This window comes from Trichomycterus rosablanca, chromosome 1 (genome assembly GCF_030014385.1).
Source record: "Trichomycterus rosablanca isolate fTriRos1 chromosome 1, fTriRos1.hap1, whole genome shotgun sequence".
NCBI classification, from domain to species: Eukaryota; Metazoa; Chordata; class Actinopteri; order Siluriformes; family Trichomycteridae; genus Trichomycterus; species Trichomycterus rosablanca.
Window position 1 is genome coordinate 79,042,925 of NC_085988.1, and position 16,426 is coordinate 79,059,350.

The window sequence follows — 16,426 nt, forward strand, 5'->3', positions numbered from 1 at the left end:
TAAACACTTAAGCTGACATGTACTTACTTACTAACACTCTTATTCATTTCCTTAAAAAAAAAAAGCACTTGGAAGCACTTCTGTAAGTCGCTCTGGATAAGAGCGTCTGCTAAATGCCAAAAATGTAAATGTTAATGATGGGATTGCCTTCACCGCTAAGGCAGCATCGGATGCTCCCTCGTCCCTCGTTTGAATCAAAATAGCGTTGAAATTTTAAGATACCTTAGTAGTGAGCATGTTAAGGATTTTAAACAGCCTCCTTGCCGGGAGCGCACACAGGATGACGTAAAATGCTGTCTAGGTAGAGAGATCACTAGGTTATCAAACACACTCTGTATCTTAATTAAAAGTTAGGACAGAGCAGCGAGAGACTGGGAGGTCTGTGGAATTATTTAAAATGATATTTTAATAGCTAAAGACGGTTGCAGAGCCTTTGACCAATCAGTGGGAAAGAAGGGTAAGGTGATAGGAAGTGATGAAAAATATATTTAAAACTAAAAGTACAAGACATGGTTTGTTCCCATGTATGTAACACAAATACAGAGCTACCATTCACAGAGCAGCACTGACAACATAACAAAACAGTTCCTAAAGAATCAATGTTTTTAATAATGAACAATTTTATTTTGTCCTTTTAAGTCGTGAACACCTGCTGTGCATCTCACAGAACACTCACCGAGTTTTCAGCACTTCATTCATTTTCTGCTCCAGGTCCAGCCTCCTGCAGCGCTCCTTATCGAGCTCCAGCTTGAGCGTCTCTACGTTGGTCTCCTCTCTCAGCTTCCTCAGCTCCTCCTCTGGAAAGTGAACAACACTTATCTGACAGTGACCAATAAACGTGCACAGCTTAAAATGTGTTAAAATTGCAACAAACACAACATATGTATTATGAGACTGATAGTGGATTGACATGGTGAGTTCAGTAGAGGGGTATAAACGTGTAAATGTCAGGTTGAATGTTAAACAAAGACTGATGTTTACATGTCTGCCCACCAGGGGGCACTACTGGCTATTTCAAACAAACCAAAGGACACTGATAAAGCAGGGTCAGACCAGTAGCAGCGAATGCTAGTGTTAGCACTCCGAATTACTTCCAAATTTAGCAGATGTTTATTATTAAGCTTCAGATTCACACCGATCAGCCATAACATTAAAACCACCTCCTTGTTTCTACACTCACTGTCCATTTTATCAGCTCCACTTACCACATAGGAGCACTTTGTAGTTCTACAATTACTGACTGTAGTCAATCTGTTTCTCTACATACTTTTTCAGCCTGATTTTATGCTGTTCTTCAATAGTCAGGACCCCCACAGGACCACCACAGAGTAGGTATTATTTAGGTGGTGGATCATTCTCAGCACTGCAGTGACACTGACATGGTGGTGGTGTGTTAGTGTGTGTTGTGCTGGTATGAGTGGATCAGTCACAGCAGCGCTGCTGGAGTTTTTAAATACCGTGTCCACTCACTGTCCACTCTATTAGACACTCCTACCTAGTTGGTCCACCTTGTAGATGTAAAGCAGTGACAGTGAGGTGTTTAAAAACTCCATCAGCGCTGCTGTGTCTTATCCACTCATACCAGCACAACACACACTAACACACCACCACCATGTCAGTGTCACTGCAGTGCTGAGAATGATCCACCAGCCAAATAATACCTACTCTGTGGTGGTCCTGGGGGAGTCCTGACCATTGAAGAACAGCATGAAAGGGGGGTAACAAAGCATGTAGAGAAACGGATGGACTACATTCAGTAATTGTAGAACTACAAAGTGCTTCTATATGGTAAGTGGAGCTGATAAAATGGACAGTGAGTGTAGAAACAAGGAGGTGGTTTTAATGTTATGGCTGATCGGTGTGTAGATATACATATACACATGCATGTGCATACATGTACGTACACACATGGCTACATGGCTTGTTAATCACTAATAAAGGCTGAGAATAATGTAATAGTGAGAATGATTAAAATACTTTGCAACCTTATAAACAGATCAGCCAGACATCAATTCTTCAGATTTCTTAAAGGTTTGAGCAATTAACATCCCATCATGCTAAACGGCATGTAGAAAAAAACACAGCAGACAGACAACCTTAATTTTGAATCAAGATGGCAAGAGAAGATCTGTGACTTTAAAAGGGGGTTCCTCATTGAGACACGAGTAGCAACAAAGACTGCTCAACCTGTGTTCAGTATTGATCCATAGTTAATATAATGTTCAATGTAGTGCTCCATATGATGTTTCGTAGTCTTAAACATGGGCAGGTGCGTGTGTGGCATGTCTTCTGTACACCAAGAGAACAGTGCAGGTCTGAGTGGCTGACATGCTATGCGGTGCATGTCTGCTTCTGCAAACCAGTCAGTCACAGCCAAATAATTCAGAGCAGATTTCCTCTTGATCAAGTAACTGAAGATCCTAAACAAACATGAGAATGCTTTCTTTCCACACTCCGACTTCCAACTCCTTATTCACTTCTATTTTTTAAGCTGTGTTTATTCACTCCAGGCAAGTGTTTCTATTTATCACAGTTTCTTCCTCAGAGTTGCCCGGCTCCTCTGTTGGCAACCTGTGATGCTGGACTTCAACTGGTCCGGTTTTCTGCTGCTGCATAATGCCTGCACATTTATTTTTTTCTGGGAACTCAACTTATGTTTCACAAAGAAACCGCCCTGAAGAAGCGAGCTGCCTCAGAGGCAGCATGATGGACCTTTTTCCAGAGCGGACCCCACATCTGGGCCCACACTGGGAATGAGCTGCACCAGTTGGTAGCCTGGGGTTTATTCTGGGTTTTCTTTTCTTTCCTTTTTTTGAGAAATGGGTTCTCAAAGGTGCTTTCAGCATCTTGCCATATTGTGAAGAACAGTTTTAATTTCTGTGCTGTCCCTTTTCTGTCCACTTTCTCCGTTGTGTGCTGGGCTTGTTACTTTAGTTTTTTCTGTTATTTCGACTACTACTTTTATTTTCCCTTTAGCCTATTGCTTGTGGATTTTAAGCCACAGTAGTGTTCTACCATAGTTAAGCATCCCGCAAACTGGGTTCATTTTTTATTCTTGCAGGTGCGGGGAAGGCACCCACGGTGCTGGATACCTTTTTCCTTCAATAATAATTATTAAAATTAAGATGGTGGTTAGTTTTTCCACTACTGTACTGTCTAATATATGCTTAATGTCCCCAAAGAAAGATAAATGATTGATGGCCCATATAATGATTTAAAAGCAACTTATTAACTCAGCACTCACACTTCATCAACTCATCAGTCCATCCAGCATTACTCTGAATAACCCCTCATCCGATGTACACCTCCAGCTATGCTAGCAGTCTAGCATAAATATTTTAGTGCAAAAGCCTCAGTCCCTTTCAACAGGCATGAAAGGCACAGTGAGTGAACCAAAACAAAGGTCTGTTATTATTGGACTGTACGCCCCATAGAGAGGGTCATTACTGCAAATGTGAGAGGGGAATTATAGGGCCGCAGGGGGTCTACTCGCTTAGCCGAGACTCAAGTTTTACTCTACCCTCAGACAGCAACAGATTCTGATTATGCAGGAGTGCATGAAATTGTTCGCTTTAGGAAGTCTGATCGAGTCTGAGCTCCTCAGAGCTGTGCAGAAGTTTTCATGATGTGAACTTAGAAATGCTGAAGCCTGAATTCTTCTGGATCTGGAGACAAACAAGAGCAAAGTGAGTCAGACTGACCTGGTTCTAATCCAAATATATCTCCAGCAGTGCAAAGAGGTCAGCACTTGTGCAATATGGACGAGATCCAAACCTAGACAATAAGGCCAAAAGTATGTGGACACCTGACCATGGTGTTCTAAGACAGTTTATTCCAACTCTAAGTGCATTAATATAGAGTTGCGCCCCTGCTTCGTGGCTATAACAGTCTCTTCTTTTCTAGGAGGGCTTTTAAAGAGCTTCTGTGTCCATTCAGTCAAAGAAAAAGTAAGGTCAGGCACTGATGTTGGTCTGACTCACATGCCCTGGCTTACAACCAATTAAATACTGCACAGGCTTTGAAGTGATGCAAAGATTTAGCCCTACGATCAAGAAATATGACTATCACCTCCTACTAATATTCCCTTTGACCCAAGGTGGGTTACAACATGCAGCATTGGGAATCAATAACCACCCTTTATCTGCTTCAGCTGAGATGCGTTATATAAACACCACCCAGAGATTCAAGTGTTCAATGTGTGTTATATCCATGGTACAAGAACACTATGCTGCTCACAAAAGCTGATAGAGGAGATTATTTCATTACATAAAAATGGCAACAGGTAGGAGAAGATTTCCAAGAATTTTGCTCTACGATCAAGAAATACAAATGATGTGACTATCATCTCCTAGTGCTCAACAGTAGGTTCACTGTGCAAAATAGCATCATTTACATAAAGGCAAATAAGCCACTGTGTATTTAAAGGCAGTGGTAGCTCAGCGGTTAAGGTACTGGACTGGTAATCAAGGTAATTTAAGGCTTGTTGATCCCAAGTTGCCACTTTTGGGCCCCTGAGCAAAGCCCTTAACCCTCAATAGCTTAAACGGTATTCAGTCAAAATTGTAAGCCAATTGAAATGAAAAGAGGCGTCATCAGTGCTTAATGATAATGGACCTCTAAAGGAGCAGTATGGAACTGTTCAGGTCAAGGTCAGGTCAAGTGATATTACGGTGTCCGTAAATATACTGTGGTACCCTTTTTCGTAGATAAAACTTTATAAAACACCAGCATAGTCAAAGTTACTGCCATCACACTTTACACATCTTTACTGATTAGTCACTGACAAGATGGGCAGAAGAGACCTTTCCAAACAACCTCCAAAGTGTTTGTTTAACCATTTGATGTCTTCAAAAGCCTGTAAAGGAGGCATAAAGCAGATGTGGCTGCTACCTCAGATGCAGATGCAAGCAAGTACATCTGCTAATGTCTCTATAATTGATGATAAATGTGCAGTTACCTCCAGCTATAGTGCTGAAAATGATACAAGAATAGATGAAGCTCAAGTACAAAAACCACACACACACACACTCACCCACACTACAAACTAGCTTTTTAACAGACCTCTTAGGTACTTCACATCTCAGTGGTTGTATTAAACCCACTTAGACTGACAGTAGTCAAAAACAATGAGCGCACAGCGCTGCAGTCCTTTCATATTTAACAACACACAGATGTGTAGATAAGAATTCATGAACATTGTATTGTTCGGCCTGTATTGTTCAACATGCTAATTTGGTAACAAATATGGAAACATTATTGATACCATTTTGGCATCACGGGAACTTTGATGCCTTAACATGGACACTATAAATACAAGAAAATAATTATAATAAAAACTTGCATGCCGGGGATGGCAATGCACGAGCGACACTCCAGACCACCAACAGGCACAGCCTGCATTCAGCATGGGTCCAAATGCTGGATCTGCTCCGAAAAAGAGCCATCATTGCTGCCTCTGGGGCAGCTTGCTTATCCATGGCAGTTCCATTGTGCTGCCTGAAATGTGTCATGATGCCAGCTAAGTTCCCAGAAACAGATAAAAGCATGCTGGCAAATCTGTGAGGAAGAAACCATAATAAATAGAAACCTTTCCAGCTGGAGCGAATTAATGCTCAACAAGGTGCAGGTGACGGGCAGTTAAGAGGAACTGCCAATCATCTGCGCCTCCATGTACCCTCTGCCAACCATATATGCAGATCAGAAGGTGGGTTCCGTAGTGGGTAGCGCTGTCGCCTCACAGCAAGAAGGTCCTGGGTTTGATCCCCAGGTGGGGCGGTCTGGGTCCTTTCTGTGCGGAGTTTGCACATTCTCCCCGTGTCTGCGTGGGTTTCCTCCGGGTGCTCCGGTTTCCTCCCACAGTCCAAAAACATGCAGCCAGGCTAATTGGAGACACTGAATTGTCCTATAGGTACCTAGTCACTAGGATGCATAAACCAGTGCATTGTAGTGCCGGTCCCAAGCCCGGATAAATAGGGAGGGTTGTGTCAGGAAGGGCATCCGGCGTAAAAACTGTGCCAAATCAATAATGCGGATCACGATCCGCCAGCGACCCCTAACGGGAGCAGTTGAGGAAATAGAGAGATAGAGTTTGCACGTCCATAAACTTTCGGCCATGCAGTCCTAGCCATGGTCTAGACTCTTTTCTGTAAATACAGTGTGGCTAGATTAAAAACGGCCTCTGCATAATTCACACAGGCTTGATTTTTCATCCGTCTTCTAATTCGACAGCAGTGGCAGGACAGAAGATTAATACACACACACACACACACCTCGTCGCCACCTGTTAAACCTCATCAATGATTCAGCAGCTCTTCAAAGCTTGCTCTCATGCAAACACACACACACACACACACTTGCCATTTTCATTATGAATTCATTCTCCTAATACGTCTCCATTTCCCTTTTGCCCCGAGTTCCTTTTTCTTCGGCTTTTAATACCAATGTCATTCCTTTTCCCCATTTAATGAATTCTGCTGCCAGCGGTCATCAGCCAGTCTGTCTCTCTGCTCTATAGAAAAGAGAAAAATGTCATGGTGGGGCCTGAATCAAATGCAAGGCTGGAATACGCCCCAAACAAGGCACTAGTCCATCACTCACTTACATCCAGGGGTCATTTAAAGGAAACACTACAACCCCTTGCATTTTGGAGGATGGGAGAAAACCAAAGTACAAGGAGTGAACCTACAAAGTTATGAAAGAAATTCAGCTAGAACACCAGCGCTGAGATTCTGAATACCCGGGTTCGAATCTCGGCTCTGCTACCGGTCGAATGGGCACCATTTAGCGGGCACAATTGGCAGTGCCTACAGAAGACAAAATTGGCCACCGAGTCTGCTGGGTGGGAAAAGACCGGACTAATGCAGTGGGTGGGGTCTTCAAACACTGTGTAAAGACACTGGTTAGCAGACAGAGGTACCTGTGCAGAAGTGGATAAGCCTCATGTGCGAATCCACCAAAGCACGAGCGAAAAAGAGGGGGTTTAAAACTGCGCACATGGGATCCCCAGCAGCAGAAGACCAATTGGTTATACTAAATCAGGAGAAAAAGGGAGAAAATGCATTAATAAATAAATAAAAAAGATATGAAAGAAGCATATAAAGCTCTATGAGAATCAAACCCTGGTTCAATATGCCCTGGCACCGACACTACCCTCTGTGCCAATGTACCATTCCTGTATGACTGACTTGAAGGTGTTCTAAATGCTGGAAAATAATGTGGAGGCTGTAAAAAATCTAGATGCCCCAGGGTAAAAGTGATGGAAGCTATGTGAACCCCATTAAAAGAACAGATGCTGAATCCAGTCTATTGTAGTGTCTATTGTATCTTTTACTGGGGGTGATTGAGAAGGTGTGTCTCAACACCCTGTGCCTTTACTACAGATGAGTGGAGGTGGAAAATAATTCTTTTTTCATGTACAGTGTGGAGTTCCTGAGTGACCCTGTGCAAGGGACAATTAAATCTATGCGGGCAATGTGAGGGTAAAGCTGTCAGAAGGGGCATGGAATTAAATCTGTGTAGTAAGCAGTACTGTCCCGAGTGACCTATGTAGGGTAAAATATTGACTGACCCTGATGGAAAAGTACAGAATAAATCAGGTGAAGTGCACAACATCAGGGTGACTCTATATTAAGGACATGACATAAAATATGTCCAGTGAGCCTGCATGAAGGACATGGAATAAAAACTGTGCAGAAAGCAACATTAGAGTGACCGTGGATGAAGGACATGGGATAAAATCTGTGCAGTGTGCAAAATAAGTGACCCTGTATTAAAGACATAAAATCAATGCAGTGTCCAACATCTGAGTGACGCTGGATGAAGGACAGTGTGCAAAATGAGTGACCCTGGATGAAGGGCAGATAATAAAATATGTGCAGCGTCCAACACCAGAGTGACCCTGCATTAAGGCCACTGAATAAAATATGTGCAGTGCCCAGCATCTAAGTGCCCTTGCATGAAGGACACTGAATAATAATCTGTGCAGTGTGCAAAATGAGTGACTGCATTAAGGACATAAAATCTCTGCAATGTCCAGCATCTGAGTGACCTTGCATGAAGGACACTGAATAAAAACTGTGCAGTAAGCAACATTAGAGTGACCATGCATGAAAGACACGGAATAAAAACTGTGCAATGATCAGCATCTGAATGGCCCTGAATAAAGGACTATTGAATAAAATCTGTGCAGTGAGTGACATCAGAGTGACCCTGGATGAAGGAAAGAGTGCAGTGTCCAACATCAGTGTGACACTGGATGAAGGACATTAAATAAAAACTGTGCATTTAGCAAGATTAGAGTGACCCTGGATGAAGGACACAATAAAAACTGTGCAGTAAGCAAAAAAAGGACCCTAAATGAAGGAACAAAAAAAAACCACACACACACAATGTGCAACATCCAAGTGACCCTGCTAGAAGGACACTGATTAAAAATCTGTGCAGTGTGCAAAATGAGTGACCCTGCATGAAGGACATGGAATAAAAACTGTGCAGTGAGCAAAATGAGTGACCCTGGATGAAGGACATGAAATAAAATCTGTGCAGTAAGCAACATTAGAGTGACCATGGATGAAGGACATGGAATGAAAACTGGGCAGTGTCCAACATCAGTGACCCTTTATGAGGAACACATAATAAAAATTGTGCAGTGTGCAAAATAAGTGACCCTGTATTAAGGACATAAAATCCATGCAGTGTCCAACATCTGAGTGACCCTGAATGAAGGACAAAAAATACAATTTGTGCAGTGTCCAACATCCAAGTGCCCCTGCAAAAAGGACACTGATTAATAATCTGTACAGTGTGCAAAATGAGTGACCCTGCATTAAGGATATAAAATCTGTGCAGTGTCCAGCATCTGAGTGACCTTGCATGAAGGACAGTGTGCAAAATGAGTGACCCTGCATTAAGGATATAAAATCTGTGCAGTGTCCAGCATCTGAGTGACCTTGCATGAAGGACAGTGTGCAAAATGAGTGACCCTGCATTAAGGACATAAAATCTGTGCAGTGTCCAGCATCTGAGTGACCTTGCATGAAGGACACTGAATAAAAACTGTGCAGTGAGCAACATTAGAGTAACCGCGAATAAAGGACGTCGACATCTGAGGGTCACTCCGCAACATCTGAGTGACCCTGGATGAAGGACACATAATAAAAACTGTGCCGTGTCCAACATCTGAGTGACCCTGGATGAAGGACACATAATAAAAACTGTGCCGTGTCCAACATCTGAGTGATCCTGGATGAAGGACACATAATAAAAACTGTGCCGTGTCCAACATCTGAGTGATCCTGGATGAAGGACACATAATAAAAACTGTGCCGTGTCCAACATCTGAGTGATCCTGGATGAAGGACACATAATGAAAACTGTGCCGTGTCCAACATCTGAGTGATCCTGGATGAAGGACACATAATAAAAACTGTGCCGTGTCCAACATCTGAGTGATCCTGGATGAAGGACACATAATAAAAACTGTGCCGTGTCCAACATCTGAGTGATCCTGGATGAAGGACACATAATAAAAACTGTGCCGTGTCCAACATCTGAGTGATCCTGGATGAAGGACACATAATAAAAACTGTGCCGTGTCCAACATCTGAGTGATCCTGGATGAAGGACACATAATAAAAACTGTGCCGTGTCCAACATCTGAGTGATCCTGTATGAAGGACACATAATAAAAACTGTGCCGTGTCCAACATCTGAGTGATCCTGGATGAAGGACACATAATAAAAACTGTGCCGTGTCCAACATCTGAGTGATCCTGGATGAAGGACACATAATAAAAACTGTGCCGTGTCCAACATCTGAGTGATCCTGGATGAAGGACACATAATGAAAACTGTGCCGTGTCCAACATCTGAGTGATCCTGGATGAAGGACACATAATAAAAACTGTGCCGTGTCCAACATCTGAGTGATCCTGGATGAAGGACACATAATAAAAACTGTGCCGTGTCCAACATCTTAGTGACCCTGCATGAAAAACATGAAATAAAATCTGTCCAGTGCACAATAAACAGTAACCCCACCTGACCTTCTGTCTTTAAGCTACAGTTAATTGTATCTGCTAAGTGCCCAGTCAGTCCAGTAGCACTGCTGAGACTTAAACTATCTAAAAACCTTTTTTAGAGTGTGTGTAAATATATGCCCATTCAGTCAAAAGCACATTTGCGTGACACTAATATTGGACACAACCAACATTCCAATTCATCCCATTCCAAATACGTTCAGTTGGGTTAAAGTCATGGTTCTGTTCAGACGAACATCAAACTCATCAAACCAAACTCATCTTTATAGACCTTGCTTTTATGCACAGGAACACAGGAGCAGGAAAGGGCATTCCCCAAACTGTTACCACAAAGCTGAAAGCATAAAATGTATATGATTATACAGATGTGTGACTGAAACACTTAAATCAATATTTAGGCAGCATGTCCACATAATTCTAATTACAACGCTGGGTTGATTGATCACAAACAAAAAACTGTTTTGCAGGAACAAGTAATTAAAGGTATTACATAATTTAGTGTGTGTGTGTGTGTATACAGGTATGTGTGTGTGTGTGTGTGTGTGTTTATTGTAAGTAAATGGTACCAGCCTCTAAGTTCTTCATGATAAGAAGCTTAGGTGTATCTGACCTAATCAGGCCTGAGTCGGCTTGTAAATCTATTAAGACCAGAATGCAATAGGGTGAGGGAAAGTGAGGTAACGGGACACAGCCTCGGGAAACAATGGGGGACGGACTATGTCCTCTATGTTTGCCTTTTTCTCTCCTAGCGTGATTAGTATTGAATGTGGTGGCCTAATCACATGCTGTCACCCATCATCACATCACAGATCATCTACCATGGACAATCCCAGAGCTCGTCACTATTGTAAACTCAGGACACGGCTTGTTAGTGTTGTGAACGTGGAATATTTTCCCCCATTCTTGCTTAACACAACACTTCAGCTGCTTAACAGTCTGGGGTTTCTGAGGATACAGGTCCGTACTAAAGGCAGACCAGTTTAGCACCCACACTCTCTTAATTTAAAGCCATAATGTTTTCCAAGTTGTAGCTCCAGAATGCATGTTAATACCTCAGCCTCAATGGTGCCCATACAAATAGAGGGGCAGCACGGTAGGTAACACTGTCGCCTCACAGCAAGAAAGTCCTGGGTTCGATTCCCAGGTGGAGACATCTGGGTCCTTTCTGTGTGGAGTTTGTATGTTCTCCCCGTGTCAGTGTGGATTTCTTCTGGGAATTTCGGTTTTCTCCCAAAGCACAAAGACATGCAGTGAGGTGAATTAGAGATACAAAATTGGCCGTGACTGTGTTTGACATTAAACTTGAACTGATGAATCTTGTGTAACCGGTAACCACCTGTCCTGTTATGAATGTAACCAATATATTAAAAACAAGACAATAAAATCCTAATAAAATAACTAACACAACTCTATAAAACTCTATTTTTTTAAATATTTTCTTTATGCATTTTCTCCCGTTTTTAGTGCGTCTAATTGCGTCACGCTTCCTCTCCACCAATGCCGATCCCTGCTCTTCTTGAGGAGAACAAAGCTAACCCACGCCCCCTCTGACACGTGGACAGCATACCGTATGCATCTTATCACCTACACTTTGACGAGTGCAGTGCAGCTCAGCGTTGTGTACGGAGAGACACACCCTGATAGCACTCTTTTCTCATCTCTGTGCAGGCGCCATCAATCAACCAGCAGAGGTCGTAATAGCATTAGTTATGAGAGAGAGACCCCCCCCTTAGCCGGCAGGCAGAGCTCAGATTCGATACGATGTATTCGAGATCCAGCTCTGGTTCCAGCGTGTGTTTTTTTTACCGCTGCGCCACCTGAGCGGCCAAAATGTGCTGTTTTTAATTAACGAAATGTTAAATAAATCACTGCTTGTGTTTTTATATGTATTTTACCCATTGTGCCAACTTTTTTTGGAAGTAGGTTTGTAGATAAAAAAATTATAAAAAATTGATTTTAATTATTTACAAATAAATAAATCAAGAAAACAGTCCATATGCATAAGCATAATAACTCTAGTTCGAGATTATAAGGCTAATGTTTTGCTATAAACACTTACTAATGTTGAGGTTCCTCTTGTGAATCTTGACTCTGTCAGTCGAAATATCACTAAGGATCTCAAAATCTTGGTCCACTGCATCCATCTCAACCTTGACATTAAAGCACTACTGTGGTCTGGCTTGATCTCTTGTTCTTTCCTTTCTACTAAAAAGTCCACCTGTACTATTACATCCACTCAAGGACTTAACATAGAGCCTTGAGGTATACCTAACTGTCCAGGCTGTTAAAAAGTCTGTTAGCCTTGATGAATAAGAGAGCCTGGAATAGAAGATCTCAACTGCTCCTTGTATATTTTCATAACTGTGTTTCAGAACAAAGCACAAAGCCAGTCTGCTCAGTCTGGATTAGCCAATGCCTACTCGGAAAAAGTGCACTGAGATTTGGGTTTAAACAAAGACTTCATTAACAGTGATCGCCTGCTGACTGGTGCTGGAAGCACTTTGCTCAGATTCTGAAAATTTCTTTCCGATACATTAAGCAAAGCCTGAACAGCAAAGCTACAAGCACCAGCACAAATAACAGTACAATAAACAATCGGACAACAAGGTCATGAAATTATGAGTCCTGATAGTGAAATAACAACAGGCTGCAAACAAGAAACAGATCAAGGAAACTTATATACACATGTAAAGAACGTATGTCCTATTTGTCCTAATTTTGTCATTTACTCTCTGCTTTTAATATCACTAATTATATAAATGTAATATTGATATTTGTACATGTATCTCTCTCTATAAATATATATATATATACGCTGCACAACGAGAAGAGGTGACCGGACCCTGAGGAAGATTGTGGAGAAGGGCCGATTCCAGACCTTGGGGGACCTGCGGAAGCAGTGGACTGAGTCTGGAGTAGAAACATCCAGAGCCACCGTGCACAGGCGTGTGCAGGAAATGGGCTACAGGTGCCGCATTCCCCAGGTCAAGCCACTTTTGAACCAGAAACAGCGGCAGAAGCGCCTGACCTGGGCTACAGAGAAGCAGCACTGGACTGTTGCTCAGTGGTCCAAAGTACTGTTTTCGGAAATCAAGGTGCCAGAGTCTGGAGGAAGACTGGGGAGAAGGAAATGCCAAAATGCCTGAAGTCCAGTGTCAAGTACCCACAGTCAGTGATGGTCTGGGGTGCCATGTCAGCTGCTGGTGTTGGTCCACTGTGTTTTATCAAGGGCAGGGTCAATGCAGCTAGCTATCAGGAGATTTTGGAGCACTTCATGCTTCCATCTGCTGAAAAGCTTTATGGAGATGAAGATTTCATTTTTCAGCACGACCTGGCACCTGCTCACAGTGCCAAAACCACTGGTGAATGGTTTACTGACCATGGTATTACTGTGCTCAATTGGCCTGCCAACTCTCCTGACCTGAACCCCATAGAGAATCTGTGGGATATTGTGAAGAGAAAGTTGAGAGACACAAGACCCAACACTCTGGATGAGCTTAAGGCCGCTATCGAAGCATCCTGGGCCTCCATAACACCTCAGCAGTGCCACAGGCTGATTGCCTCCATGCCACGCCGCATTGAAGCAGTCATTTCTGCAAAAGGATTCCCGACCAAGTATTGAGTGCATAACTGAACATAATTATTTGAAGGTTGACTTTTTTTGTATTAAAAACACTTTTCTTTTATTGGTCGGATGAAATATGCTAATTTTTTGAGATTTTGGGTTTTCATGAGCTGTATGCCAAAATCATCAGTATTAAAACAATAAAAGACCTGAAATATTTCAGTTGGTGTGCAATGAATCTAAAATATATGAAAGTTTAATTTTTATCATTACATTATGGAAAATAATGAACTTTATCACAATATGCAAATTTTTTGAGAAGGACCTGTATATATATATATATATATATATATATATATATATATATATATATATATATATATATATATATATTATATAAAGGCATTCTATTATATTCTATACATATACATACACACTATATATATATGTATATTTATATATAATACAATGAAATTCTTTTTTTCTTGTTTTGGAAGCTGGGGTCAGAGCGCATGGTCTGCCATTGTGCGGCACCCCTGGGGCAGAGAGGGCCCAGCGGTGGCAGCATGGCAGAGTCTGGATTCAAACTCTCAACCTTTCGATTAATAGCCCAAAGCTCTGCACTCTAGACTACCACTGGCCCTATGTCCCTGTGAGTGACAAATTAGCAGTAAAAGCATTTGTGCATTTGGGTGGCACAGCGGTCTATTACACTAGCCCACCGCTACCAGCCAGCCATAGCTATGTCTGAGGGAGGGGTGGTCAAAGCCCTGCTACGGATGGGCGCCCTGTCTAGGGTATTCCTGCCTTGCACCTACAATGTTTTTTATCTCAAACCTCAAAATTCAAAAATCAAATTATGCTGATTATATGATTTGTAATAAAAAAAACACTGTATTACATTAAAAAAATTATATATCTACTAGTTAGTTTTGGCCCCCTCTACATATGGACTAAATCATATAGCCAGATGAGTTAAAGGATCTTCTAAACAGTAAGGAGTTGTTCAGTATACTTGACATGTTGTTATAATTTTGTCTAATTAGAATTTTGTATATATACTAAGAAGTCAGCAACTATAAAGCTTGCAACCTCAGCCACACAGTCTCTTCTCAAACATCCTGTAACAAAACCACTTCCTGCTTCAGGTCTTCTTTCTATCTGCATCTAAGCAGTCATATTGTTATAAGACATTTACATTTTTGGCATTTATATATATATTCAAAGCGACTTACAGTATACAGTCTAAGCAATTGAGGGTTAAGGGCCTTGCTCAAGTGCCCAACAGTGGCAACCTGACAGTGGTGGGGTTTGAACCAGCGACCTTCTCCTTACTAGTCTAGTCCCTTAACCGCTAGGTTACAGCTGACAAAATACTAAGTGCCCTTTTACTGGGGTTTTAACTAGTTTGATGCGATAAGTTTAATCATTAGCCCGCTACATGCTACATGAGCCTTTTACACAGTAACATCTTCCATCTTGCCACTCTAGTGCTGCACAGTCTCTGCACTGGACTTTTAGAGGTCTTTTAAAATTACTGTTGGATTTTTCCTAACCCACTGCCCAACACCCTTCTTGTCTGGATGTCCAATTTGGTTGGATGGGTGACCAAAGACCTGTAATGGATTGGTGGCCCGTCCAGGGAATTCCTGTCTATCACCTATTTTTTCCTGGTGGAACTGGACCCACCACAACAAGATCAGGATAAAGAGGGAAGTTTTATCCTCGCGCTTAAGGTACTGGACCAGTAATCAAAAGGACACTGGTTCAAGCCCCACCACTGCCAGGTCGTCACTGTCGGGCCCTTGAGCAAGGCCCATAACCCTCAATTGCTCAAACTGTATACTGTCCCAGTACTGTAAGTCGCTTTGGATAAAAGCGTCTGCTAAATGCAGTAAATGTAAATGGATTAAGCCAGTTCATTAAAATAAAAATACATTAAAATTATAATATACAGTCATGAAATCAATGAAACACTTGAACTCATTAATTATGAGTGTGTCCACATACTTTTGGATATATAGTGTACATCCAGTAAATATTTTTGCCTTCTTGTTGTCCAAAATTGTGAACAACACTCATCATGTGACTGCTTGTCTTCTGCACTGGCAAACGTGACCAGGTCAGTATCAATTGCCCTTGGTTTTGGACTGGCATGGCAAAAAGCCGCCAATATGCTGCACAAGTACACAATAAGAAATCATTTTGGCATTGTTCTAGCCAGTGGTGGCACACAGTCTCTGCCAATGACATGAATAGATGGGCATGATGCCTTCACATTACACAGAAAAAGGTCCCGTCTATAGTAGTGACTAGAATCAAACTTTGCTGTATTGTCCGTCCTCCTGGGCAAACTGGGTGTGAAATCCTGGCACTGTGAAAGCATGGCAGCGTGTGCCGGATTTCCATGACTTGACGTTCCAGCGCTCACAGCAGTGCCCACCTCATCCTTCACACACGTACAATCTTAGCTGTGAAACCGTGCCAGCATTTCAAGCCAACAATGAGCCGTGAAAAGCGGCCGCCCTCCCGCCTGCAGAGCGGTGCTGTTGCATGGTAACCTGCCTGAATAAAGCGAAAAGAAGAAAGCGGGGGTGCAGCAGCAAACAGAAACCGGTCCTTTACTGTTTGCCTGGCGAGAATAAACAGGATGTGTCAGAGGAAGTGGCGTCTAGGACACAGCAGTCACAGACGTCTGCTCGTTCTAACACTGAGCGTGACAAGCATAGGGGATCCATCATCATCATCATTATCATCATCATCATTACAGACGGGTGAGGAGGAAACTAGAAAGAAGGGACGATAACGTGTCCTTTCCCTCATT

General features: G+C 42.3%; 1 protein-coding gene across 1 annotated transcript in view; it reads right to left on the reverse strand.

The window, feature by feature from the left end:
- The window catches only part of gramd4a (GRAM domain containing 4a), a 65,081-nt gene that overhangs the window by 19,883 nt on the left and 28,772 nt on the right, over nucleotides 1-16,426 (reverse strand). Inside the window, exon 4 of the mRNA XM_063006847.1 lies at nucleotides 677-797. Within this exon, the coding sequence (XP_062862917.1) occupies nucleotides 677-797 (121 nt within the window). The remainder of the gene's footprint in view (nucleotides 1-676; nucleotides 798-16,426) is intronic.